Source organism: Anopheles ziemanni, chromosome 2, assembly GCF_943734765.1.
Source record: "Anopheles ziemanni chromosome 2, idAnoZiCoDA_A2_x.2, whole genome shotgun sequence".
Taxonomy (NCBI): Eukaryota; Metazoa; Arthropoda; class Insecta; order Diptera; family Culicidae; genus Anopheles; species Anopheles ziemanni.
The window spans coordinates 86,022,339-86,047,840 of NC_080705.1; the positions used below are offsets into that span (position 1 = coordinate 86,022,339).

Below are 25,502 nucleotides of genomic sequence, written 5' to 3' on the forward strand. Positions count from 1 at the left end.
TGCATAACTTACGCGTATTATTTCGTTTATTGCAATTTATTTTACTCGAATACGTCTGTACCCAACGAGAAATTTTGGCGTTATTTTGGAGTAAAAGATTTCTTTTCAGAACTGCACGCTCTTCTTTTGAGAATTCTTTTACCCCTTCTTTTGCAGCAGATTTCCTATGCAATCTAGGTGTAAAACGACTTCTGAAAAGAAGGGTAAAACAATTCTCTTAATACTTGCGGGACAGAGCAAAAGAGAACAGTTTTGACAACGTGACTGTCCGTTTATAACACCTGTTTCTAACTATACGTGGAAAAAACGTATACCCATTCGTAGTAGATTATATGAGCTGGGTTCAGGACATCTTTTCTTTCCCAAAATAATTATTTTCATGAAGGAAAATATTTTTGATTGTTTTTTTATTTTGATACATCGATAATATTATATACATATCGTCCCTTTCGGAAAGCAATCAGGGGAAATGTTCAGAAATCGTCCGACGCCTCCTCTGGTTCGTGCTGGCAAACAGCGACCACGGATCGTTGCAGGCTCCTTCGATGTACGATGTGCAGCACCACTCCGTCATGGCCAGTGAAAACACGTAGAACGCGTTGATGTTCACTTGAAGCCGCTTCTTCCTCCTTGTCGAGACACTGAAATGTGTGAAAAGCGCGGAAAAATCATCATCAGTAAGAACTCTGCTGTGGGTTCTTACACACGTACTTACTGTCTGGTGCGAGTTAACCCGGCCCTGGTAAACCACCCCGAGTCGGTCGATCCATGCGCTGCTATCGAACACTGGCCACCGATATTATGTTACACCCGGTAACACGCTGTAACCGGTAACGGCTATAAGACAAATCTAACAACTAATTAAACAACGAATACGCTGGTAAAAACACGGTCGAATGCTTGCTTGCTGGGCAGACTTGCACAGTAAACAGTAAACAGTAAACAAACAAAGGTTTGACAGCCAGTACCTCCTTCCACTGCGGTGCCTCCCAAAAAAAAATTATTGGTAGGTTATGAGGAGTCCATGCCTACCAAAAATACACTTGGCAAGGTTCTTTTAGGTAGGCATGTATACCTTTGGTAGGAAAGTGCAGCAAGGTTCTCCTTGGGCTGTTTCTGTTGGTTGCTGGAAATATTCACGCCAATGCACAATCGTAAAGATTCTTGAAGAGTTTTTCAACACACGAAACTACTCAATCATTTTGATAGAGCCAAATCTTTTCGAGTGAGTTAAATCACAAATAAATCGGAATAAAATCATCTTGGCGTATTGAGTCGCTCCACTCTTTGCGAAGATATAACTCATTCATTCTGACTCACTTTGTACTCCTCTAGTTTAAATGGCGCACCAAAATGCGGTTGTCAGGTAAACGTCAAAAGGAGGTCCGGTAAACACGTGCGTTCTGAGTTTGTCGTGTGATTCTGTGTCGAAATAAACCCAATTTTGCACGTAGAAATGAAGGTAAAGGTAGAAAAAACACCCGAAACGGCCGACAGCAAGTTGGTGGACATCAAGAAAACCAAGTCCGACATACAGAAGGCAAAGAAGCCTAAACAGGAGCTGAAAGTAGCCGCCACCAAGTTGACTGGAAGCAGCGTGGCTTCTCCGCTTGCCTTCGCCGAAAAGAAGAATCTTTCCGTGAAGCGCAAAGCCAAAGGTAAAAAAGCATCCGGTACTCCCATCGCGGTGAAGACGGAACCGTTGGATGCGCAGGGCATGACTGTTCCGAAGCCGTTTAAAGAAGAAGCAGTTGAGGCTGCAGAAACGAAACCTCCGTTGAAGCCCATAGCGAATGCTGAACCATCCGTTGCTACCAGCGAGGAAAATCCGGAAAAAAATGCGAATGGCTTGAAGAAGGTAGAAACAGATCCTGTGCTTAAAACCGAACCCGCGAAGAAATCCGACAAAGATGGTTTCTGGGATCGGTTCAAGGTCGAACAGAAACAAAAGAGACAAAAGAGAAACAATAAGTTAAAGAAAATTAGGGAGCCCAGGGAAACAGGACCAGTTGCAGCTGAAGTAGCTGAATCTACGCTGAAGCTTGTTCCGGAGCAGCTTGTTACTGCTGCCAACTTCAAGGTGTTGTTTGAGCATGTTCAGAAGAAAGCAAGAGGCGACGATAGAAACCGCCTGTTTGGTGAGGACTTTAAATACGCACTTCAAATTTCGTCGGTAAAGATACCGCAAGTACCAGTCCGTAACTGTCGAATGTAAGTAGAGCTCTTGCTTTCGGTGATGATGATTTTTGACTAACGCCCGTTTTCTTTCAGCGATCTTCCACATTCGACGCTCCGCAAGGAGGACGATACGTGTCTCATCGTTAGTGACAATAAACTTGGCCGAAAAGTACCCTATCAGGGATCTGTGGACCACTGGCAGAAGAAGCTGCAGCAGCTGGGCATTAGCGGTGTGACACAAATCATCCCATTCCGGCAATTGAAGGAAGATTATTCATCGTTCGAGATGAAACTAAAGCTTGTTCATCGTTTCGACCGTTTTCTAGTCGACGCGCGTATCAATGGCCATGTGTTTGCATTTCTCGGGAAAATTTTCATTACTCGTTGCAAAAATCCCATCCCAGTGAAGTTGGACAAAGATGCAGAGGTGAAGTATCAAATTGAAAAAGCTCTCCGCACCGAAACATACCGTCAGACCAACTCGGGCAGGCAGACCGCCATAAAGTTTGCCGCTGACTGGATGCCGGTGGAGCAGGCGGTCGAGAATGGTATGGCGTTGGTGGAGAAACTGAAAACCATACATCCCGGTGGGTGGTTAAACATTCAAGCTTTGAACTTGATTTCGGCGTGTACGGTCAGCGCTTCGTTCCCGCTGTACGTGAGCAATATTGACCCGAATCTGATACCGGTACCGTACAAGCACAGTCCTAAACTGGAATTTATCGAGAAACAGAACCGCAAGCTGCTCGCGGCAACTGGTGGCAGAGTTAGGTTCACAAACAATGGTACGGTGGTTGTGAGCGCCCAGCAAAAAAAAAGCAATAAACAAACCTCAACCGTAACGCCCAAACCCGAAATACCGAAGAAAAAGGCGGTAAAAAAGGCAGGAAAAAAGGCAGTTAAAAAGGCAGTAGATGTTAAAACCGAAAACGATCAAGTGGTTCAGGTTAAGGAGGAGGTAAAGGATGTGGGAAAGATTAAAACCGAAAAAATCAATGACGTATGAAGATATGCCAGATGACCAGGAGTATGCCAACGATTTTGGTGATGAAGATGATGATGATGATGGTAATGAAATTTACTATGTTTGGTGAATTTATAATATGAATAAACAAGCTATAACACGAAAACCGTGTGGGTCTTGATCTGATCTATTCGATTCGGACAGAATGATGAGAAAACATGAATTATTTGCTAGTAAAGGCCTTTCTATTGGCTACTCACGTTTTCTTTTCAGAAACATTTTCATCGGCAACCGTCTTGCTAATCCGCTTAGAACGGCAATTACCGGCAGGTGGAATATGTTCTAGGGAAGGTCCAGAACAACAAAACTTATAAAAGGGCGATCAAATGATCCATTCGGTTTATTCTTCATTGATATTTAGTTGTGTGTACCCGCGTTTTTCGATATGGCACGTGTTTTCTATACGTTAGTGGTACTGGTTTTGTTTAAATGCACCGCTGGACATTCACCACCAATTACAATCGATAAGGATCTGGTGCTTTCTTCCGTGTACGAAGCGATAAAAGGTAACCGAATTGATTCACCGGACGTGGTTAGTGTCCCAGATGATTCGCGTAATAAACGAAATGTGCGCTACTACACCTACGACGATCCCAAAGGAGACGAGTAAGTGCTAATACACGTAGGGTTTGTGCTGAAAAGTAAAAGATTTTATTTGGTTCAACGAAATCCAGATTGTATCCTGGTTATGGCGAAATTGTGCACCCTCCTTTGACGGGCCCCGGTCCGACGGCGAAACAGTGTAAACCGGATCTTTCACCATCGCTGCAATCGATCAGCATTTCCGACCACAGCTGGGGCGGTATCGGAACGTCGATCATCCACTTGCTGAAGTACCTGATCGCCGGACTGGCCGTGATGACGCTTCCGGTGCTGTTGCTGCAGGCCTTTATTGTACCGTTGAAAATATTGATGGGATTAAAATCGATAGCCGTAGCTAATACGCTTGTGCTCGGTACGTTCTTGTGGAAGTATCTCAATCGCCAACGGTTGAGAGACGAGGACGAGGATGAATACGTTGAGGATCAGACGAGTGGTGGGACGGGTGATACCGGGGGAAACGGGGCACCAGCTAACGGTAACGATAATCGGTTCTTTCCCTTCCGGGCGGAAGATTTTGAGAATATGAACGAGGAGGAGATCAAAACAGCACTCAAATTACTTCTCAAGCGCAATAAACGGTGGTGACCATCGATTTCGATGTCTTAATTATATGTTGTTAATTAAATAGCTTCATTTTGGTTGGTTTTGAAAGAAATTTAGTTTTGCTCCGAAAGGGATTAGTGAAGAATGTTCATTTTGTAACGTAGATTTTAGAACGTGCTAATGCTGCTGTGTTCGAAATTATTTATTATTATGCATTACTATTAGAGACACAAATTAACATATTGGCCATTCGTATGTATTCCAAATCATTTTTGAGAATAAAACATTAAAATTTAATTCAAATCAATCCATTGAGCAGCATGGTTCTGGATCGTTTGACAATAGAAGCTAACACAACCCTGCAAGTTCCCCTTTTTTAAATCAATTTGACAGTCGTCATATGAAATTGTTCGTTTCCGTGGTTAACACACTACACAATTCGATGGACATGCGTTCTAAATTAATGCAAGTATTGCGAGATACAATCTAAATATGAATTTATTGTATAGTTTTTGATGAAAAATGCATTGACTGTTCGTGCATTGATTGTCAAAGTTTGTTTCTCTTTCCATGGATTGATACGTCAAAATGCTCTGGATGAAGCTACCTCTAAACAGCTACCTTCGGACCCTTTCCTTTGCACTCCTCCGCCGACCTTGGTCTTAACGAACGAGACAGGAAGCTACGTTGAAAAACAAAAAACCCAAGCACCCGCTTCGAAGCAGCTGCGGTGGGAAGTCAAGCTGCAAAACTCAGCGGCACACACTTTTCGACGTATCCGTAAGCAAATATCACCGCGAAAAGCGAGGTATTTGCACCCGTCGAAGGCAAACGCGAATCGTACGTGTGCTTGATCCGGAGTGCTGGCGTACGTTAAAAGTGATGAAGTTCGCGTGCCTCACACGGGAGGAAGGAAAATTGGGCCCTTAGGTCAGTACGACACTGGCAGTGCATCCGTGGTTTACGAGAAAACAGTTCCAATTCCGTAAAACCGAGCAAAGCATCGTCGAATGGAGTACAACGTCGGTTGGTGTTTAGCTCCAAGGCAACGTTCTTGCCACTGTTGCGCCGACCAGTATTTTTGTGTCTTGGTACTTGGTGACATTTTCTAGAAGTTTTTAGTCAGTCTCGAGTGCCGTGGGGAATTGTTTCGATGAGTAATTTATGACTTTTCACGAGCCACCCGCTTTGAGTCGCTGAAGTGCGGAAGGAATTTCCAGTTGAAACCGATGTATCGCGCGAGCCGCCTATCAGTTCGAGCTGCTAGAAACAGGTGGACATTTTTCGCTGGAGCACCAGCAAGTGTCATGTCGAGGGGGTTGGAAATTTCTTTTCCCAATCAACACATGAAACGTGTCCGAGCGGAAGGAACCGTATCCGGTCGTTGCCTTCAGCACGGGTGAAAACAATGGGAAAATAAAACAACTTCCAGCGGTTAAACAGAAAGAATCGGATTGTTGAAATAATCACATCCGGTCAGCGAATTTTGTGCGCGTGTTGCTCATGTGTGTGTTTGTGTACGCGTGTGTGTACCCGCGATTACGATAACCGTGGGGTCCAGACAACGAAAAGATATTCCCACAGAGTGCAGCATCATCATCATCTTATCATATCGACCATCAAAGTCGGCAGGTGTGTGCACAGTTGGTCGAGTCGAGTAGGCTACTGAAAACATATCCCAAATCGGCGTCCCAGGTGGGCTACGCACGCAGCATCCTGCAAGAGGACAAATCGAGTGAACCGCCGAGGGAAGAAACCAACAGGAGGGTAGAAAAACATGACGAAAAAATCGCTACGAAAACCCATCATGGTGCTTCGCAGCCGGAAAACGGCCATCATCAAGGACGGCGTGATAACGGTAAGCTTACTTAGCCTTTGAGTAATGTTACTAATGCCTATCATTTGGGTTGCTTTAATTTAAAGGTTTCGTTCCACCGAGGCGGATTAGAAGTATGAGAGAAAATGCAAACAAATCCCTTGAATACACGCCCCAAAATACCGTCATCGCCATTCGCCATTCCGATATGGCCATGAGTCACTCTATCCCTCCTTTTGCGCCCATGAGTACATATGATTTTTGGGCTGAAACAATCAAATGGCAATCCAGGACCAATGACTTCATCCTCCCACATACCATACTGCGAAGGACCAACATAGCGCAACAGTTCGAACGCCGAAGGAGCACCATTATACACTTATCGATCCGTTTTCGCTTTGTTTTGGTAGCTTTCTTCGCCTTCACCTCAAACTCCATTCAGTCCTAGACCGTTTAGAATTCGACAATCGCATCATGAGCGACCGAACCAGTCGCCTTTAGGTCACCTTGTGCATAGGCAAAATATAAATATGTCATCGCTGCTCGCACACGTTTCGCGTCTTTTGGAAGACCTTTTGGATTCACCTCAAACCCCGTCCGGGGGGGAACTATAATTGGGTTTTACGGTACGGTACGTGCGACATGCATGACTACCTCCGGGCCGGGGCCCTGTGCACGTAAGCACACACTAATGTAATTTGCGTGGACGGATGTATAGTTGACAAAATATACCGTCGACGTTACGACGCCGGCAAACGCTTGTCCGATAGGATGGGCCTTGAAATGAAAGAGAAACTGTTTATTTGTTCACGGTCTTTACAGGAAGAAAAACATATCTTGACGAACGGAAAGCGAATGAAACCCATATGGTCACGGTGGCACGGTCAACTATTGAATTCGACGTACGACGTACAATTAAAATGTAAAAAGACATGATTATTATAATTCGGGAGGGAAAAATATATCTGGTCAAGTGGATGCACCATTGGATAGTTCCGCTTAACATCTTCGGAACGATTCAAAACGCCAATGCGCTGACGATGTTGATGAAGTCAAGGTTTGTTGGAACCGGTTTTTGTTGTTGTTTGTTATCGCACTTCACCTTTCCTCTGCCTTGGAAATAGGGGAGTAATGGAGAGGAGTGAAAGACTGGCGGCCACTTTCCAAAATAAAAACCGTCTCTAGATGGAGCCCAAGAAAAACACGAGATAGTGTGAAGCCCGCAAAATGGAGCTGAAAGAGATACATGAACAACATACGCAACCACCCGAGTGGACGCTGCGGTCGCTCGTATGAACATACTTTCTACTTACCGGTCTCGGTGATCGTATCTACAGCTGATCAGCTGGACCTTCTGATTTCGCCCCAGTCCGGTACCTTGAACTTGACCGTGATCGCAAGGGACTAGCAACATGACCGGATTGTGATTACCCGAGCCGGCTTAAAACCGGAGGAAATAATGATCGGTATTGCTTGCAAGTGAAGCCCTTCTCCTTTTACGCAAAGGAAAAGAAGCCTAACATTTTAAAGCACAATGTTGTTTTTAAAACAATCATCCATTGTAACGCTTGCAATGTATCGAAATCATCTACTTTTATCAAAATCCATGGATTGTATATGAATATTTTTCTCTACAATGTAACAGCGTTTTTAAATATACATTGCTTACTGTGATCGATCATCTTCTCATTTCAAACGCTGTGCCAGTGGTCTTAATTATTTCCATACTTCACCTGTAGATTTTACTACGATGATTGTTTATTTTCGAGTTTCGATTTCAACCGGTTTTCGGCACGCCATCCATTTTGGGTGTGCAACTTCGAGTTCTCGCCCGGGATGGAAGTCGCCGTGCTTTGAAAGTATATCGATCGTAAGCTACTTTGCAGAAGAAAAAAAGTTTACGATCGGGAATTCCTTCGCCTAAGATGCATGAGGTAGCCGTAGGTCAGGTTCATGGTGTGGCAAAATTCATACTAAAAAAGGTAGCAGTTAGAAGATTTTTCCCTATTCTTTTTGAAATGGTATCGATCCCATCGGATGAAAATACAATTTAAGAGTCGATGTACGAACGACCGATTCGTTTATTTTTACTCTTTCGGTGCAAATAAATAACCATTTGCCGACGGACATGACGCCGCTGTGACTGTTTGTTGGAGGTTGCAATATTCTTCCACAAACTCCAGATGTTGTAAAAACTGACCAAATAAGCATCACATTTTCTCTGGCCTTTTCCATTCGAACGTTTGTTTTCCGGTGGATAGAAGGGCGTCTGGGTGCAATATGGCGCATTTATGATTTTTCTGTTGCCTTTCGACAATAGCATAAACACTGGTACACATGGTGCATGTTATTACAATGCCGCAGAACCAAATTTCCGTCCACAGTGGCTGGGTTTTTTGTTCCTTCATGTTAGCGAATTTAATGAGAACTGTTTTCGGTTCGATCCGAGGTGCTCCATTTGCTTTTCTTCAGATTTCAATCCGCTGCCGTGATGATGATGAAAAAAGAACGCTACCGGAACAGAAGACTGCGTTGGTTTTTCGTTTCAGTTGAACCTATTTGCATTTGTCTAATCATTCCGTTCTTTGCCAACACCAGTGCCAACACCACCCCCACTGCGTGTGCGGGGAGGAAATTTGTAAGACGATTTGTTCAACATCCCTCCCGACCGAGGGAGCACATGTTTTGTGCGCTGACGTCGTCGTGCGTCGTCGATTTGACATGTGGCACATGTTGCTCATTACTTCCATATTTTTTTGCAACGAAAGCTCGGCCCAAAAATGGAAGATTAATTTTAGCTTTCGCGGTGTGAAATCGAAAACTGTAAAACTCGAAGAATAATTCCAATTGAAGGTACTTCGAGCGCATTCTATTAATTTTTTACTGCATAATTCCGTTCTGTTGTTATTGTTAAACAATACTTACTGTATTTTGTTACTTGGTCGATTGATACATTCACAGTCCACAACCAATTTCGGCCACTCGAACTCATAAAATGCTAAACGATCCTTCAAAAATGCGTCACTCGCTTTTTTTCTCGTCCTTTCCTATCCACTAACCCAATTTGACCTGCCTCGTGTTTACACAGCGGAAAATGTGTAAGCTTCCATGTGAAGCGCCTCCACCCGAGGTAGTGGCTGCATGTTTCAGTGAGCAATTTTTGTTTCACTGTTTTCTAGCGTGCCCACCACACCTTCAGTTTCAATTATCACCTTTCCCAATATCGTTATCAACACGACGACACACTGGTGGCTACCGGAAGCGAATGGGTTGGGGGAACCAGAGCCGTTTGCGAAAAATGAACGCACACCTGATACAGCAAATTTTCTCCAGTGTCATGCTCATGTGTTGCGACCCACCGATTGATGCCAACCTTTCCACTGATAAGACGCCGTTCGGCTTCGATCAATATCCGTTAGAGCTTGGAACGATTAAGCTCAATTCGTGTTGCGACATCAAATCGGCCATCTATATGAGTGCTTCGCTTTAGTTTATCTATTTTTATATCCCACGCTCTGTAGACGTCGGCTTCCACGAAATGGCTCAATCGAGCATATTCGATTGTGTATCTTTCGAGGTAGAAAAGTTCTCTTATATCTTGCGGATGGTAATTTCTGCTAACTGAACACCCACTGCCGGTGGTTGCTTGTTTTTGCTCTTTGATGTTGTAAAAGCTCTCATTTTGTATTCGAAGATATGGCGTTACATTCTGAAAGGACGTTAGATCTTCAAGTTATTTGAGTAGGAATTGCACGTGGGTTGTAATTTGTTCCTCTAAGGAGGCGTCGCTTTTATATGTATTTTCTCTTGTAGCTTCTCAAAAGACTGTTCGGTTTACGAGAATTTATGACTTTGGTGCAATAGACCAACCTACCCTCTGAATGTTAATCGAGCTGTTGTTATTTGCCTGGTAAACTTCATGGTTATTTCCGAAAGACCCGAAACGGTGTCGCTCAACAATATTTACCTTTTGCTCAACGGTTGCAATTGTGCCCAGATGTCCTCAGCCTACTCTGCGTTCTGCTCTCTACACCGTTACAATTAACACGTTACTCCTAATGCAAGTGCTTTTCGCAACGTCGTTAGTACTTGTTGCGGGGTTCAGCGTCGTATTGGATCGTGGAAGTAAAAGTGCAAAAATTTGCACTATTAAATGTGTTATACCCCCTCTGTGACCTTTTCCCCTTTTTTTCGAAGGGTCCAAGGTTCAGTTTGGCGATGGGCCCGAAACGATCGTGCCTTTAAGAATTGTTCCGCTTCCATTGGCCGCCTTTTCTGCATGATTTGCACCCACACGCGATTCCAATAGCGATTGGAATTAATTGAAAATGATAAAGCTGTATGCTTCCCTAAAAATAAATATTGCCTTACCATCGCCTTATGCCATGCGTTCCATAACGGCAAGAACAAGTAACCTTCCAGCATACGTTTTCTCAAGTGGTCTCGGTCGTCACCCTTTTCGCACCACGTTCACCGATGGTCGACTGCCTTTGCCTTCGGTTTGTGGCCGATGCAATTGTCCAATGATTGAATCTGCCGCGCTCTACCGATTGCATTTGCAGTTTCTGTCACCGGTTTCGGTTACGTCTGCCTTATGAAGACGGTTTGTCCGACGCTTTGTTTCTTGGTCGTTTTTGACCGATCCTGGAATGGTTTGGCTCCTTAAAGTGGCTTTAAATAGATCAGACGGACAAGGGAACTCTGTTGGACAGCAGACGCGGTGGCACGAACGATCTTCATCCGACGACTTGATTACGTTTGTTGCTTGGAAACTAATGATCTCAATTTAAGATTAAGGTGCGCTTACATGATCTGTGAATTTAAATCACTATAAGTATCTCTTCCTATTGTGTTTTTATTTATATTCAAAAGTAGATAGTAAAAAATGATTGTATTAAAAACAATACGAAGAACTGCATCGGAGATGTAGAAATGTTAGATTACTTCAAATCTTAACGTAAATATTCCAGTGAACATGAAACTATTCTATGCACAACAGAGAATTCTTGTACGATGAGCTTAGTCATAAGCAACATAGATTAGAGGAGATAGGATTTAATTGAAATTATACTTTAATTGTTGTAAATTGATTTAATTCAAGTCATCATTTCGTAGAGTTCCTCAAGAAAGCATGGCGTTGTCAAATTGTTTCTTTTTGCTTTCGTTTGGCAATCATATTTTCATTAACTCTAGCGGCCCGTGCCCCGAAATGACGGGACGATTCGGATGTTGTCGGTCGCCGTCGAGCATGTGGCAATTTTGCATGTATCCTCGGCAAGTTGGTTGATCATTTTATTATTCCCGCGTCAAGTTTGGCCGAGTTCCGCTAATTTATTGTCACCTTCTCTTGACCAGCCGTCATCTTCTTGCAGCCATCCCGGCCGACTGACGTCAATTGTTGTGGTTGACGCGGGTCGTCGGGTCGTTGTGTTGATTGTGGGGCTTTATTGTTGTGTGCCTTTTGATTCGCGGAACACACACCCGTCGGGCGGGCGGGTTAGCGTGTGGGGGGTGGTGTTTCGCGTGGTTTTCCACATTGTTTCGCGGCCGCATGCTCGGGGGCACGCGATTCGTGCGCTGGAAACATGTGCATCACGAGGTGAAGAAGTTTCGCTGCTTTGTTTCCTATGATCCAATCTCCAACGGTACACCTTGTGGGATTTTTATTTCCGTATTGTTGAGCGCCCACCTGGTCTGGACGATCACGTGCGCCACGTCCAGAAGAATTACCGACCATAAAACGATCAATGTCGAGGGCTACAATTTTGTTTTACACTTACCTTCCACTGGACTTCCGGGCTCCCATCTTCAGCCTCCCGCTGCTAACCGTTTCCTCTTCTCTTCCCAAGTCACTTTTGCCCAACGACAAGTATCTGGGTCGCCACTAACGCACTAAGCGACTCTAATCTCTATTTTTGGTCATTGTGTGTAGGCGCGATTAGCTAAAGCCGGTGTTCCCTATTTGCTGCAATTAAAAAGGCTGAGATCATCGCTGATGGTTCCACGTTGGCAGTGGACCCACGTTGGGGTGGTTTACAGATTCCAGCGTTTATTACAGGGATGTCAAACATGCGGCCCGCGGGCCACATGCGGCCCGCAAGAACATTGGGTGCGGCCCGCGACCCCTTTGAAACATTACATCGAAAGTTTGGATCCTTGAGTATTGGCTTATAGCAAATAGCAAAATATTTAATGTAATTTTTTTCACGAACTGCGAATTGCAAGAGAACTGAACGAATGTCACAGATTTTTCTAGACAAGTGGATAATTAGTGTTTATAGAAAACAAACGTCATGAACTACAATACCATTCCAAAAAAAAAAACACATGCGGAGCAATAAGTTAGCTATTGTAATTATATACCTTTACTTTTCTAAAATCTTTACCAAAATACACAATAGTGTTGAACTGCAACATATATTTCAATAAACTTGATTTGAATTCGTTAAAATTTGGAAAACGACTGAGCAACAAACCCTCTCTTTTACTCAAAATTTGTAAATTTTATAAGAAGTAATATAATATGAAAAAATGTGAAAATGTAAAATATGATTGCCTGTTAAGATAAAACCACATTGATAAGAACATATTTTCATCACTCCAATCAATTATATGGTTTGGCCCGCGAGCCTATTTTGGGAGAAAATGCGGCCCGCGAACCTATTTTGGGAGGAAATGCGGCCCGCAAGGTGAAACGAGTTTGACATCACTGGTTTATTATATGCTTCTGTCGTGGGTGGGATGATGATAATAACATAGCTACGGCTGCTGTTATCATAGGGAGTTGGCGGCGCCATTATATTTGCATAAAAAGTACACACACCTACACGAGCTTGTGCAGTTAGTCATACGGTTTGTTGCTATTTGTCGTTGATTTTACCGGGATTTTTCGGGGTGACTATTATTATAAGCATATGATTATATCAGAGAGGCAAGGATATAGTACCTAGAACTTTATTGCTGCGGTTTAATTTTCCGGTTATGAACATTAACTAATTCGTGTATGTACTTTGTTTCTCGTTTTAGGTAATTAAACGCATCGATTGACTATTAACATTCCTGCAACAGTATGCGAATGATGACGAAGGAAGCACTACGTAAATATTCATCGATCTTGCCATATGTCCATTCAAAATCTCTATTCTTTTTGCTGCAATTTTGCTACCGCAATATAAGCTTATTTTCACATTTATCTTATTTGCGCCAACACTTTCAGTCCAACGTGGTTTCATCGCAACCCTGGTTATATATTTGTAGCATTGCACACGTTTGTTTGCTGTCCGTTTAAACGTTTGTAGGTGGACGTGCAGAAATTTTAAACATTGTCCGTTAACTTTGCTTATGGTCATTGAAGACGTACCACGTGTTTAGTTAGTACGTTTGTTTACCATGTAATGGAAGTTACCGAGAAAATGTTTAAAAATAAAAGCTTTTTAATATAACTTTTAAAATTAGTTAGTTGGTTATAAATCAAACCCTACCCAAATGGGTGTAAAATTTACGCAAGCCCTATTTTGTGTTTGGCGAAGAATGCTGAAGAGAAACTTTATTTGCTTGCATTGCGATATTGAAATCTTATCTTTGTCAACGTGTGTAAACTCAAACCAGCAGTTTTTGGGAGCTGTTTAAATACGGAAATATAGTTTTTATGGTATTTTTCAACAGAAAGCTATTCAACTAAACCAGGGCGAATTGCTGATACTGTCGCCGACACGGTCCAATAAAAAATGCGAATGCAAATATGCGCAGCGTCGAGCGTTGTTGTAACTACAAACAAACTAAACGATAAGTTTCTCCACTGACAGTTCATATTTCAGCCTGCAAGCGGTCATTGCACGAGAGCATAGAACGTTTCGGTCTGCAACGGAATGGAGCATACCGAGAGCTGGCATGGGGCCACAGAAACCATTGTTTTTACTCTCCAAGTTGCGATCCTTCGTCGACATTCTCCGGGGGAGCGCTTGCACGGCTATCGAGTTCAAAAATGGATGCCGTAGAGCACATGGAACACATAAACAAGGACACGGTCGTCTCTGTTTAGTTGGTTACCTTCCGTTGCAGGCCGTTCTAGACAGAGAGTCGAGAGCGGAAATCGATGCTCACCCTCGGAACACGCCGTCAAAATGGCTCTCCTTGGGGGGATGTGACATCATGTGGGGTTCGGTGCGCGAGCCATGATCACGGGCCAGAGCTCTCAGTTCGTGTTTTACCGTCGAACGCGAATGAAGCTGCTCGTCGTTTTTGGTTTCTTATTTTTTTGGTGGTGAAAGAAAAAATGGTGGTGTCTTCTGGTGGGAAGGAGAGTACGCAGGGTCTTTCTACTGCTGTCGCAACTGTGGAGTGAATTTTCCGTCGAAAGTGAAAATCAACACCAAAGCCTACTTGGTCTCACTGCTTTACTAATGCTGCCTACTGCGTTTGACTACGCAACGTTGGATGAAGAAAATCGTTACCAGTGCTAAAAGCATCGTGCCAGTGGAAAACTATCCCAGCGAGCAAAGGAAAAATTAAACAGAACCAGCTCACGAGAGGCATTCGATGGATAATCAGGTGCAAAAATCGAAGCTGTTTGGAATAGAAAATTAGAGTTCCTGTCAGTGGTACAGTACATTCGGAGGGCCACCTTCCTCATCTAAACTCAGTCGACTGAAAACCGTAGCCGTCTGCGAGGGCAAGTGAACTGTTTTTTGCCTCAGTTTTTCTTGGTGCGACAATAAGACGAACGTGTCCGGAATTTGCTAGCGTGTTGGAAAACGGTAGACTTTTCTCCCCCGAGGAAAACATCACTGCTTGTGTCCCGTCGGACAGCAAAGCGCCTAAATCGTGTGAAGTTTCTCGCGTGTGCCGTGAAGAACGTTATCCCGTTCGGTAACAAAAACAAAAAAGCAATATTTTTCCACTATTCACCGTAGGGAACGTTTCGTCTGACAGCTTTTTAGAACAAAACCAACACTAAATCAAAAAACCGGAACGGATAGCTTTCCGAACCAGATAATAAAGTCTGCCGTTTGCACATCCATACATTGCTCCATTGGACCGACGAGGGAGGGCCTTCAGGGCGAGGGCGTCTGTTGCAGAAGATTGAAATATTTGGCGCGGCAGCGCGAAACTTTTGCGAAATGCAAATCATAGCTCCACAGAAAACCCCTTGCCAGGGCGGAAAACAACAACCTTCCAGAGTATGTATGACCGATATCTTTCTCTCCTGCCTGTAGTGTGGCGGTGCCTGCTGAGAAAACTAAATATTGCTACATCGTATGTTTCACAAATGGTTGCAGCAATGGTTCCTTGGTAGCCGTATAGAGTCCTTTAGATGCTAGTTCAAACAAATTCCTTACTCTTGATTGTTGAGGAGAAAAAAATCTCTTCTTTGCTTACTACGCTAAAATGCGATTCTAAAACTGCCACCGCTAAGGACAAATGTACTTAAGACGTAGTGTCAAGAAACGTTGAAGGATGTAGAAGCTTTTCGTTGCGAATAGCAGAAGGGAAGTAAAGGAGAGAAAACGGATGAATAGAAATAAAAAGGATATCCCTCTCCGCCCGATGGTAGAATTATGGCGCTTCTGGAGTTGGTTGAGAGGAGCCGTTTTTTTGTCGGTTTCCTTTGGGGGGTTTTCTCCCCGCCGTGGACGATGACCGTGAGCCCAGTCGACCGGTCGCGAATTCTCGTCCTTCGAAACGCACGAGAACGCTAGAGCGATTGCGAAATAGCGCCGAATGTATCGAATTCCTTTTCTATCCTTCGAGACACATAGCTAGTTTTATTGCCCGCCATTGTCTGTTGGTATCCGTTTGCGTTTTTTTTCCCTTCGGTTTGTCTCCGAGCATCCATTTTCTTCTACCACTCCATTTTTCTTGGAGCGTGGTCAGGGCGCGCGTAGTTTTCACACTGAATGGATCACAAACCAATCGTCGGCAAAATGTGTATTGGAAAAGGCACACATTCGATTCCATGTTTCGATTTTCTTGGCGTCGCTGATGGCGCGACATGCGGGAGCCTGCTTGGTTGTTCGCCCGCCGGGTGTCCGCAGTCACCGGAGAGGCTGTTTCCGGGCGACTGAAGCGCCTAATTATGTAACGTCGTCGTTGACGGTTGCCGCTGCCAGCTATTTCCCACTGTCCTCGCACTGGCATCCTTTCTTTTCTTTTTGGATTGGATTCGATTTGGATGCGACGTCATCGTCGATTTGAATATTTGTACCCAAACAGCAGGTGTATTTTGATTTCTTTAACTTAATATTTGTGATTTCATTTTAGCTCATCTTTTCTGTCAAACGCGTCCATTCCCAGCATCCCCATCGCCCGGAAAACTAAGTTACATAACAAGCTAGGCTTGGCCGTTGTTTCGACAATATGATGACGCTTGGGAGAACCGTTGAGTGCGGTGACAAAGTAGCCAAAAGGGCCGGTACACTGACATCACACCGCGAGTAGGTCGCGTGATCGTTTGCCGTTCTCGACGCTGGTTGGTGCAGTAATCGTTCGATCCGCGCGCGCGACCGTACCTTATGGCATCATCTGAGGTGGTTCCTCATCAGCGCCAGTATTGCCGCAATGAGTGATAATGCCGCGCGTGTGAATGGAGGACAGGCTCAATCCATCAACTCTCCGTTAAGGTCTAGGTCAACCGGTTTGCCATTGGCATCGACCGAACCGGACGACGAGATGCATGTTGGCACGGGTGTCCATATCGCCACGCTCGGCGGTCATTTCTTTTTGCCCGCCTGTTCTCGATGAAAGCCTATTTCAACGGGACGCACAGACACGCCCGACGCAACGTCAGCAGCGATGCGACGACGGTTGCACTTCCCGCTGCAGAAGCCCCAGTCGATAGCACCCGCCGTGTTTACCACGAATTGCTTTGGACCGATGCCCTACAACGCTGATGCTTCTGCGAAGGAGATTACGAAGGCAAGAATAGACGAACGAAGGGATCGCGAAGCGACATACCCAATGCTCTGGCGTACGAATGCACCACCGGGTGTTTGATATCGATTTTGGCAGCATATTTATTACTCCCCAACCGGTACGGAGCGACCGGCCAAATATGCGGGTGCCGTCGTGTGTGGGTGAGGGTCCATTGGGGAGCGAAAAACTGCTGAATCCTTATGAAGCGCTGGCCACAAACTGGTGGTCGCCCTGTTTAGTGTTGGCGAATGGATTCGTTTGGACTCGATATTGGAAACGTCGCTGGACTTTTTCGAGTCCTTTTTGCTGTACTTTTTTATTGCCCGCCTAGTCGATTCTTTCCGCAGTATCCATCGATCGATGGTGATTTCCAAGGTGGCGCACTTCATATGCGAGCAAATATGTAATTCGCTAGCACTTGGATTGTTCCAATCCGCGGCTTAACGACTAATTACAATTTCGGAACACGAGCTGGCTGCGGATGGTAATTCGCCATCGAGTACTGCTTGTGCCTTTCAGGCTCCGGCAGTGAAGTTATTGAAGTGAAGGCTACCAAAGCAATGTACGTATGCTCAATCGATCGTGCTAATGAAGCAGTTGATTGTTAGCACCGGGCTGAAGGGAAGGACACAGGTCGGTTTTCTCTACTTATTTCTCTAGTTATTTTCTCCCAGTAATGCCATGTTAAACTGTGTTTTTCAGGCTCATGCACTCAGTGTGTGAGGGTTGGTCAACTGTAGCCGCAGGACTTTTTCGGAACTCGATCGTTGCATATTTCATGAACAGCTTTCGACGGCAAACTGTTTGTCTAATTAGTTTGTTCATAATTCAGATGTGTACCGTTGTTGAGCATGGTCCAGTGTGTTCAGCTGCTACTCTCATCGGGCGCCCACTTCCGTGACCGATAATCTACCAAAACCAAATGTTTGTGCACCGCAGGAACTTTTCCATGGTCTGCCGGTATTCCATTTCATGTAGATTACTTCTCACGCGTTGCGGTGTGTTGAAAATGGTCCTAGCGCTGGACCAAACTGTGGTGCGTGACTTTTTGTACCAATGGAACCCCGATCGATTCGCAATGCGTCTTCCGAAACCGGGTGGGTGGGTAGGACGTGGGTGAATTTTTCGTCTCTTTTTCAGCCATAAGACGTTTTTCATCAGCTACGCCCTCAATGGTCCCGTTTTCGAGTGGCTGACGGGACGGTCAATATTGACGAACCGTTTAGGTACGACCCGTTATCATCCACTTCAAACCCTCCCCTCACCCCCTGCTGAGGTGCTGGATGTGTGCTCACTTCCAGCCAGAGCTGTTTACCGGCATCATCCGATGGTAAACTGTGTGTGCTTGCGGTGGTCGCGAGGCGGAAGCAGTCAATGTGCGGGCAAAAGGTGAGGTGGCTGCGGGATGGTCCGATAATGTTTGCAGAAGCCCACCAGAGAAAAGTGCAAAACTGGCACCTTTAATTTACCGAGCGAGTGGTTTGATAATGCAAACTCCGGGACATCATTAGCATGATCAAAGCAAAGCTCGGTTTTTGGTGGCGTTTGCTTTGTGTCTGGAGTGGGCGATTTATTGCTAGGGGTTTATAATAGGTGTTTTGCTGGGGACAACGACCAAGCAAAATGTTTTACACGTGAATCTTCAGGTAGAATATTTTTTCTCATATCTACTAAAAAATCTGTTAAAATCCTCAAACTCCTTCCAATTTCAGTTTTGAAATCATTATTTTTTTAATGACATTTATCTCACTCTTTTTAGGAATTTTAGTCAGTTGAATCATTGATTTTCTGTTTCAAAAATGTCTATTTACTACAAAAAAAAAAAAAACAAAAAAATAATACATCATAAATTGAATTTCAATCGCTCTGACTGAAGAATTAGTTTGATGTTTGCTAGCAAAAATCTCCTTATTTTAATTAAGTAGTAATATTTTAAATTCCACTGGTGAAAGTTGCAGCGACTCATCTTCTACTGTAAAGAAACGGTGGAGGGAATATACTTACTATTACTTTTATTCTTTTGCAACATCGCCTAGTGTTGCAACATCGCGCTTTTTTCCATGTAAAGTTTTTGTTTTATACTTCATTATTTCACTGATTGTGCAGTATCAGAACACAGGGGTTAAAGTTTTGTAAAAAAACGATCACTATTGTGTCTGGATCGTGCAGTTGCAGGTTGAAAGTTTTTCGCCATCCTAATTAATCTTCACACGATTGATGGACAACCACCCGGCACGTTGTGCAAGGAGCGTTCTGCGCAAAGCTGCAGAATATAATTCACTTTTTTTCTCTGAGTAAGAGAAAAAAAAAGCGAATGAACATTCATTTTGTTTCCCATGAATCTGCCGTTCTGACCCGATGGAGGCGCCTGGTGTTGGTGCCTGCTTCAGCATATTTTCAAATAAGCTTCATAAGCAAGCTTGCGGTCCTGCTTTGTTTAGCTCAGTTTTAGCTTCTGTTTTAACCGTTTGCTTACACCGCAGTGTCTCGTTTGCGGCATTCTGTTTTGCTCACTTCATTCAGAATCCCTGATTTTTCCCGTTGGGAAAAAGTCACGCCTCGGCCATTAATCAAATAACTGAATGAAGCGTTTTCCGTTGCAGTTCTTATTAGCTGTGGGGGTCTTTGTTTCTCTCGCGAGCCGAAATGTATTTTTATAAATATTTCGCCTCAAAAATAAGCCAGTGTTTTTTTTTCTTGGGTTTTCGCCATCTTTTCGCGTTTGTGGCATGGATTCTTCCGCCATGGAGTTCTTTCTTTAGAGACAATGCAAAATTAATGGTGTGTGCGTTTCGATGGTAACATCATGTTCATCATCGTCTTCATTACTATTGGCAGTTTGCTGTTTGTTCCCCTCAAACAACACTGAAGCATAACAAAATTGAAAAATCACGCAAAGGGCCCATTCCGGTGTCCTTAGGTTGAGTGTTTTTATGGCACTCGGGTGGAAAATCTCCGTACCCCGTGGCGCTCGATAGGTCGATAAACATGCGCCTGCCGTTGGGCCGGGCTCGGTGTGTCTGTTTGGTAAACGTGTGCACACCGTTGGGTCGTTGTACCGTGCATAATCGCGCGTGTGTGTCGGAGACATGTGTCGCTGAAATTACCCTTATTGGAATACGATTTCTGCGAGCGGCACAATACTGTGCTTTCTTCCGTCCGCCGGCATCGTCTTCGTGGATCCTTTCGGCCCTGCCGGTGACACCATTCCGTGGAATTGGGAACCAGGCCCAGTTGGGGGCGGGGAGGCTCTTTGGCAAATGTCGTTTACCGTCGTTTGGTTTCGTATGCCTGGTGAAAGGATTTAGCATACTGCAATATCGCTTATGATATTTCGCCTTAAAGCGCCACAATGATATTACCTGGTATTCAAAGGCAGCAAAGCAACGAAGTATTGAATCGTGAGCCTTTCTTTCAAGCTTCTTTTTCCCTCGTTGAAATGAAAGTTCGAACCGATATTAATGTGGAATGTTTTGTTGGTGCCATTTTACAATTTTTTTGCAATTACATACATTTCTGATATGAAATATTTCGTGGAAACATTTTCTCTACTCTATACAAACGGTTCGGTCTTTTTTATTCTCTGTTATGAATTTTTTGGTACCATTTCTCCACGAAGAAAATTCTCTAAGAAACGCGAGGAACCCATGTAAGAAATTTCTTTCCCTCCCTGAACAAACATTTGTACCATTAATATCGATGGGTATCAATAAAACCGCTCAGATCTGTTTCACCTTTTTTTCCCCCCGACGATCGTCGCCGCCGATGGCGTCATCATTGAAAAGGAAAAGAAAAAAATCTGCATTCAGAAGGAAAAGAAAAGCGACACCACCCCATGCTCTCGGTGCACGTGCACTCGGTTCGCGGGGCAGACCTTGAGAAAATCGCTATCGACAGCTGTTGTAAATTACTGCTCGTTGTGACGACGGCGTCCGTCCGCCTATCCTGACCACGAAGCATACACTCACGGGCAGACACACACAGACACATTCTTTCATCGTTGTGTGCCCTTTTTCCTCACCTTTCCCCCGTGGTGTTCCGTAAGTCCTCTTCGCTTGAACGGTCCAGCACAACCGAGTACAACGTGTCCCTCGCGTGGCATGGAAACGAGTTCGGCTGATGGGGGGAAGGTTGAGCGGAGGCAAGTTGTTCCAGCGAGCCGAATTCTCCGTCGGAATTCGAACAGCACTTTTCCACGCTGGCACATGCGCACCGGAAGCCACCCATCGGTGTGGAAATGAATGAAGGAGAAAAGAGGATGACGCGTTGGGTCTAGCATTGCGCATCCTTCCAACAGCCGAGGGAAGCATACACATTCCCATACACATGGTCGTGACCCACGGCGAGTGTTGTTGGCTCCGGGCCTTCTGAAGGGGGCCGGGAAACCCGTCGGTCTGTCTGCCCGTCGGTCACGCTGGTGAGTGAGTTTTGTTGATTTCAATTCACCCGACGAGAAGTCTGACTTCCGTTTCGCTTCGTTCTCAAGTCGCTTTTCACAGGCCGACGGGCTTTTCGTCGCCGAGGTCACCCGGCTTCCTGGGCCTTTTCCGAGATTAACTTTTTTCTTTTGTTTTCAATTAAGTCTCAAGGCACAATGTCGTCGAGAATTGAAAAAGATGGTCCTTTTTCCCAATGTTTGCACACACGCACAACAACCCATTGTGGCAACCTAGTGGCAATAAAGTTTCCTCGCCCAACTGCACCCGGCATTCGGCCAGCATTCGGGACAGATGGTCAAATGACTGGCTGCCATGAGAAAACAATTAGTTGGATTACTCACGCGCACGTTTTTTACACGGCCGGCCAGTCCAGCAGCCCGTGCCAACTACACTTTTTCGCCTAAACAAAGGGTTAATTTATGGCACTGTAAGCTACGCCCTGGTGTACTAACGTGCCAACGATGGCTTGCCCGTCCGTATGGTAATTACTTAACGTCATTAGCCTGTTTTGTGCTTGCTCCGGTGCGCAGCACCAATCCATCCCCGAGATCGATCGGAGCGGGAATTTCTGCCCATTTAGCTACATTAGGAGGGCCAGATCCGGCTGGTTAGAGAATCCAAGATAGATTCGGTTTTAATTATCGCCTTGCGAACCGGTTTAGAATCAGGTGCCATGAGCGATTTTGCTTTTACGTTTGAAATGTGGTGATGCTTCTATAACAAATACTTTTATAAAGCGTTCTCTTTACGTTTGCCTTTGGCCAAAAGGAGTATAGAACCTTGAGTGTTTTCGATTCAATAAGTTTTATGTGATCCGCTTCGGAAATAACATTTTGTTTTAATCGAACTGCTTCAACGCAATCTTAACAGGTTTATATTCATATTCAAACCTCTGTTTAAATTTTACATAACTTATTTATACATGAAACTATATAAATGTAGACAGCTATCCGAAGCACAATTTAATATAGAAAGTAAAGGTTGAAAATGCAACTGTAATTTTTATTAGCTTAATGTTATTCAAACTACACCCCTAGTTACATTTTTTTTTATAATAAAACTTCCTTGAAAACCTTGTTGCTTTAGAAATTGAACCACTTTTTTACAATATAAGCTGAAAAATGTATATAAATCTTCCTAATGTTGGAAGTGGTCATAAATTTGTTGGATTTTTATTCTTTGCATCTTCTCAATCCGACATGTATGTGCTGGAAGAGTAGTGACGATTTCATACCACAATAAATGTCCGCCACTTTAGTGTGTCGTTAGCGACTCGGAAGGTCAATCGTAGCTCAACTCGTCAAATATATTTTTCCCCGCTGTATCAGCCGACGATGAATGACGTTCGTTGCTTGACGGAAAAAAGGGAAATTACCCAAGACGCAAGTAAATGTGATCTTACCGGTTTGTTTGCCGGTCGTTTAGCGCAGCAATAGTTGCGATGATGGGTTGTTAAAGATTGTTCTTATTGCATGATGCACGCGGCGATACTTTGTCATTACTCGCTTCTTAATCTTTCTCCAGCACGCCTGTTTATTTTCTTCGGCTGTTCGCGTGCGAAATTTGTTTTCCGAATGAGGTGGATAATTCAACCCTCACTTCTGAGCGAAAGTGGAAACAAATTGAGCCTCCCTGTCGCAAATTTCCCTCCCCAAACTGAGCGACACTCGAAGGGAGGGCGAGTTTTGTTGCTGTTCAAATGACCTTTCCCCCAACCGGTGGCCATCGGTCCGGTGTTCTATTTTTTTTTTACTCTCTCGTTCATTTTCATCATACCGTAGTGCTCCCGCGGGCACCATAAAACATAATTCCGCAATGTATCATAAATCGTTTATCTGCGTGCGTTGCTGTGGCACCGTTTTGTGGGTCAAGGATGATGGAAACGTTTACTTGTTTTTCGCGAACGCGATGCCATTTGATCTCCTTTTTCGACGATGTTTTTGGGTGGCAAGGGGCTGAGAATGCGATAATTTGTACCCATCTGCCCTGGCTACGTCTTGAAGAAATTTCGCTTCGTATGGAAAAGCAATTGGAGTTTTGTTTTGGAGCTGGAGCACAAAAATGTCAGTCCTGAAAAATTGGCCAAGTGTTTTCGTCTGGCTGATATCTAAATTGACCAACTTGTGGAGATAAATAATTAAAATGATCGTCTGGCATAGGTTTCCTATAGGTTTTGTATCCTCTTGACATTCATTTGAATCCTCAGCAATTTCAATCAATTTGTTTTGATATTGTTAATTGAAAAAAGAAATTATAAATGTTTGACCTCATACTTTTCCTTATGTGGGCCACTCGATTTTCCTTCGAAAATTAGCTACATATTTTACTTTGGACATCTGTTTGCGTTGGGCCAGCAATAAATCAGAACTCTCTCTTTCTTTCTGTAATAAATAATCGATACACGCGGTGTGTGGCGTTTCATGACGATCACGGTATCGCGCCACACTCCAAGCCTGGGAAATGCCAGTCACGACATTTGACCACCACTTCGTTCCCGGATGCCGGTGCCCTCTGCGCGACTCTTGATTGTTGCGGGGCTGCTCTTTTCGGGGTGAGAGTGGGAAAGCTCGATGCTTAAATTTGCATTCAAATACGTCCGCGTGCGAAAGAGATCGGAACGGTGGCCAGCACTACTGGGGGATGCACACATTACACATTCTGCGGATTTTCGACCATCCGTGCAGCGACGTTATTGCGGCACCGGTGGCGACAGGGCGAATGGTGCATAACCACAGAGCTGAGCCTGTAAGGCACTGCACGAGGCACCCAGCAACTGTTTTGGGCTACCGGGTGATTTGCCAGCCTAAGTTGTTCAGGTAGTAGCTGTTGGCTCATCCGGGTATGCCACTAGCTGGCGTGCCAAGTGTAATGGCGTTCTACTATTATTTTTCCACCGCTTCCCTCGGGCTGATGGATCCGTTCCCAACCAATCGATGTCGCTAAACCTGCCCCCAGTGGAGTAGCGAGCTTCCCGGTTGTACCTTTTCGTGACTGTGGTTTACCTGAGGACTCTAACAAACCACTCGTGCCTGCAATGAGCAACCGCAGTTTAAGCTTCCCAAACTTCCAGTGTACTGTTCTTCTTTTTGTCTCTCCTTGAAATGTTTTTCCCTGAAACGGAATGTTTAGTTGACCAAAGTGTGTGTCACAATTGCCTTGGAGGAGGAGGAAATGTTGGGGTTTTCGTGATGGTTTCATGATAGCGAGTGAATGTTACGACTTTGATTATTGTTTAACATTTTATTACCAACGACTAAAAGATTTATTCATATTCGACAGTAAATCGGTATATTTTGTTGAACTCATTTAACTTGTTCATCATACTGTTAGTTGTCCTATAATGTTTATGAAATTAGAACGAAAAGCGTCGTAGCTTAAGTTTTGCCTGATCGCAAAGAAGTTCAGAAAAAAAGCAGCCGATTAGTTTGTAATAAACGAGTGTGGAATTTTAATAATCCCAACTTTATTTAAACCATTTCTAAACATATCTGGAGAGAACTGGGGGACGTTTGCAAGGTGAACAAATTTCCAAAATGGCTGGTTTTATATTATTCATAGATTCACGTTCTTTTATAGTTCCTCCATCCTGATCGTTGTTTATTGCTTCCTCATTTTCATAATGCAACCAGGGATTTCCCATTTTTTAATGCATCTGTCACATCGAACACGTACATTTCATTTGTAATCTTTTGCTGCTGCTCAAGAAGATACTTTAAAAGAGAAATGTACCGGACTATGATTTTGTACCGCATTGAAAAGGAGGAAAAGCAGTCACATTGTCCGGACGTCGAGATGTTATGTTTCGCTCGTGCAAAGTTAATCACCTCTGCTGATCGTAGCAAAAACCACAGCTTTCCAGTGTTGATGGAACTTAGCCCAAGTGTTTACTTTGCACCGTACGTCCTTTCGGTCGCTTTTAAGCTTTGCCCGGCAAAGCTACTATTCCCTGTGGGCGTCCGAGCATCACCGGTGGGCGTGTCATACGGAC

The 25,502-nt window shown here is 44.2% G+C and overlaps 3 protein-coding genes across 8 annotated transcripts in view; all 3 read left to right on the forward strand.

The window, feature by feature from the left end:
• The first annotated feature begins 1,380 nt into the window (after nt 1-1,380).
• LOC131294607 (ribosomal L1 domain-containing protein CG13096-like) lies at nt 1,381-3,242 on the forward strand. The gene is made up of 2 exons (XM_058322652.1): nt 1,381-2,211; nt 2,272-3,242. Exons 1-2 carry the CDS (start codon nt 1,457-1,459, stop codon nt 3,182-3,184), a joined length of 1,668 nt encoding a protein of 555 aa, XP_058178635.1. The 5' UTR covers nt 1,381-1,456; the 3' UTR covers nt 3,185-3,242.
• A 345-nt stretch (nt 3,243-3,587) lies between these two features.
• Nucleotides 3,588-4,390, forward strand: LOC131282265 (uncharacterized). The gene is made up of 2 exons (XM_058311679.1): nt 3,588-3,808; nt 3,877-4,390. Exons 1-2 carry the CDS (start codon nt 3,588-3,590, stop codon nt 4,388-4,390), a joined length of 735 nt encoding a protein of 244 aa, XP_058167662.1.
• Nucleotides 4,391-5,117: 727 nt separating this feature from the next.
• Nucleotides 5,118-25,502, forward strand: part of LOC131282079 (hippocampus abundant transcript 1 protein) — a 30,096-nt gene continuing 9,711 nt past the window's right edge. For all 6 annotated transcript variants that reach the window (XM_058311471.1, XM_058311469.1, XM_058311473.1 and 3 more), the window contains exon 1: nt 5,118-6,206. In XM_058311471.1, the coding sequence (XP_058167454.1) occupies nt 6,126-6,206 (81 nt within the window). In that variant the 5' untranslated portion in view covers nt 5,118-6,125. The remainder of the gene's footprint in view (nt 6,207-25,502) is intronic.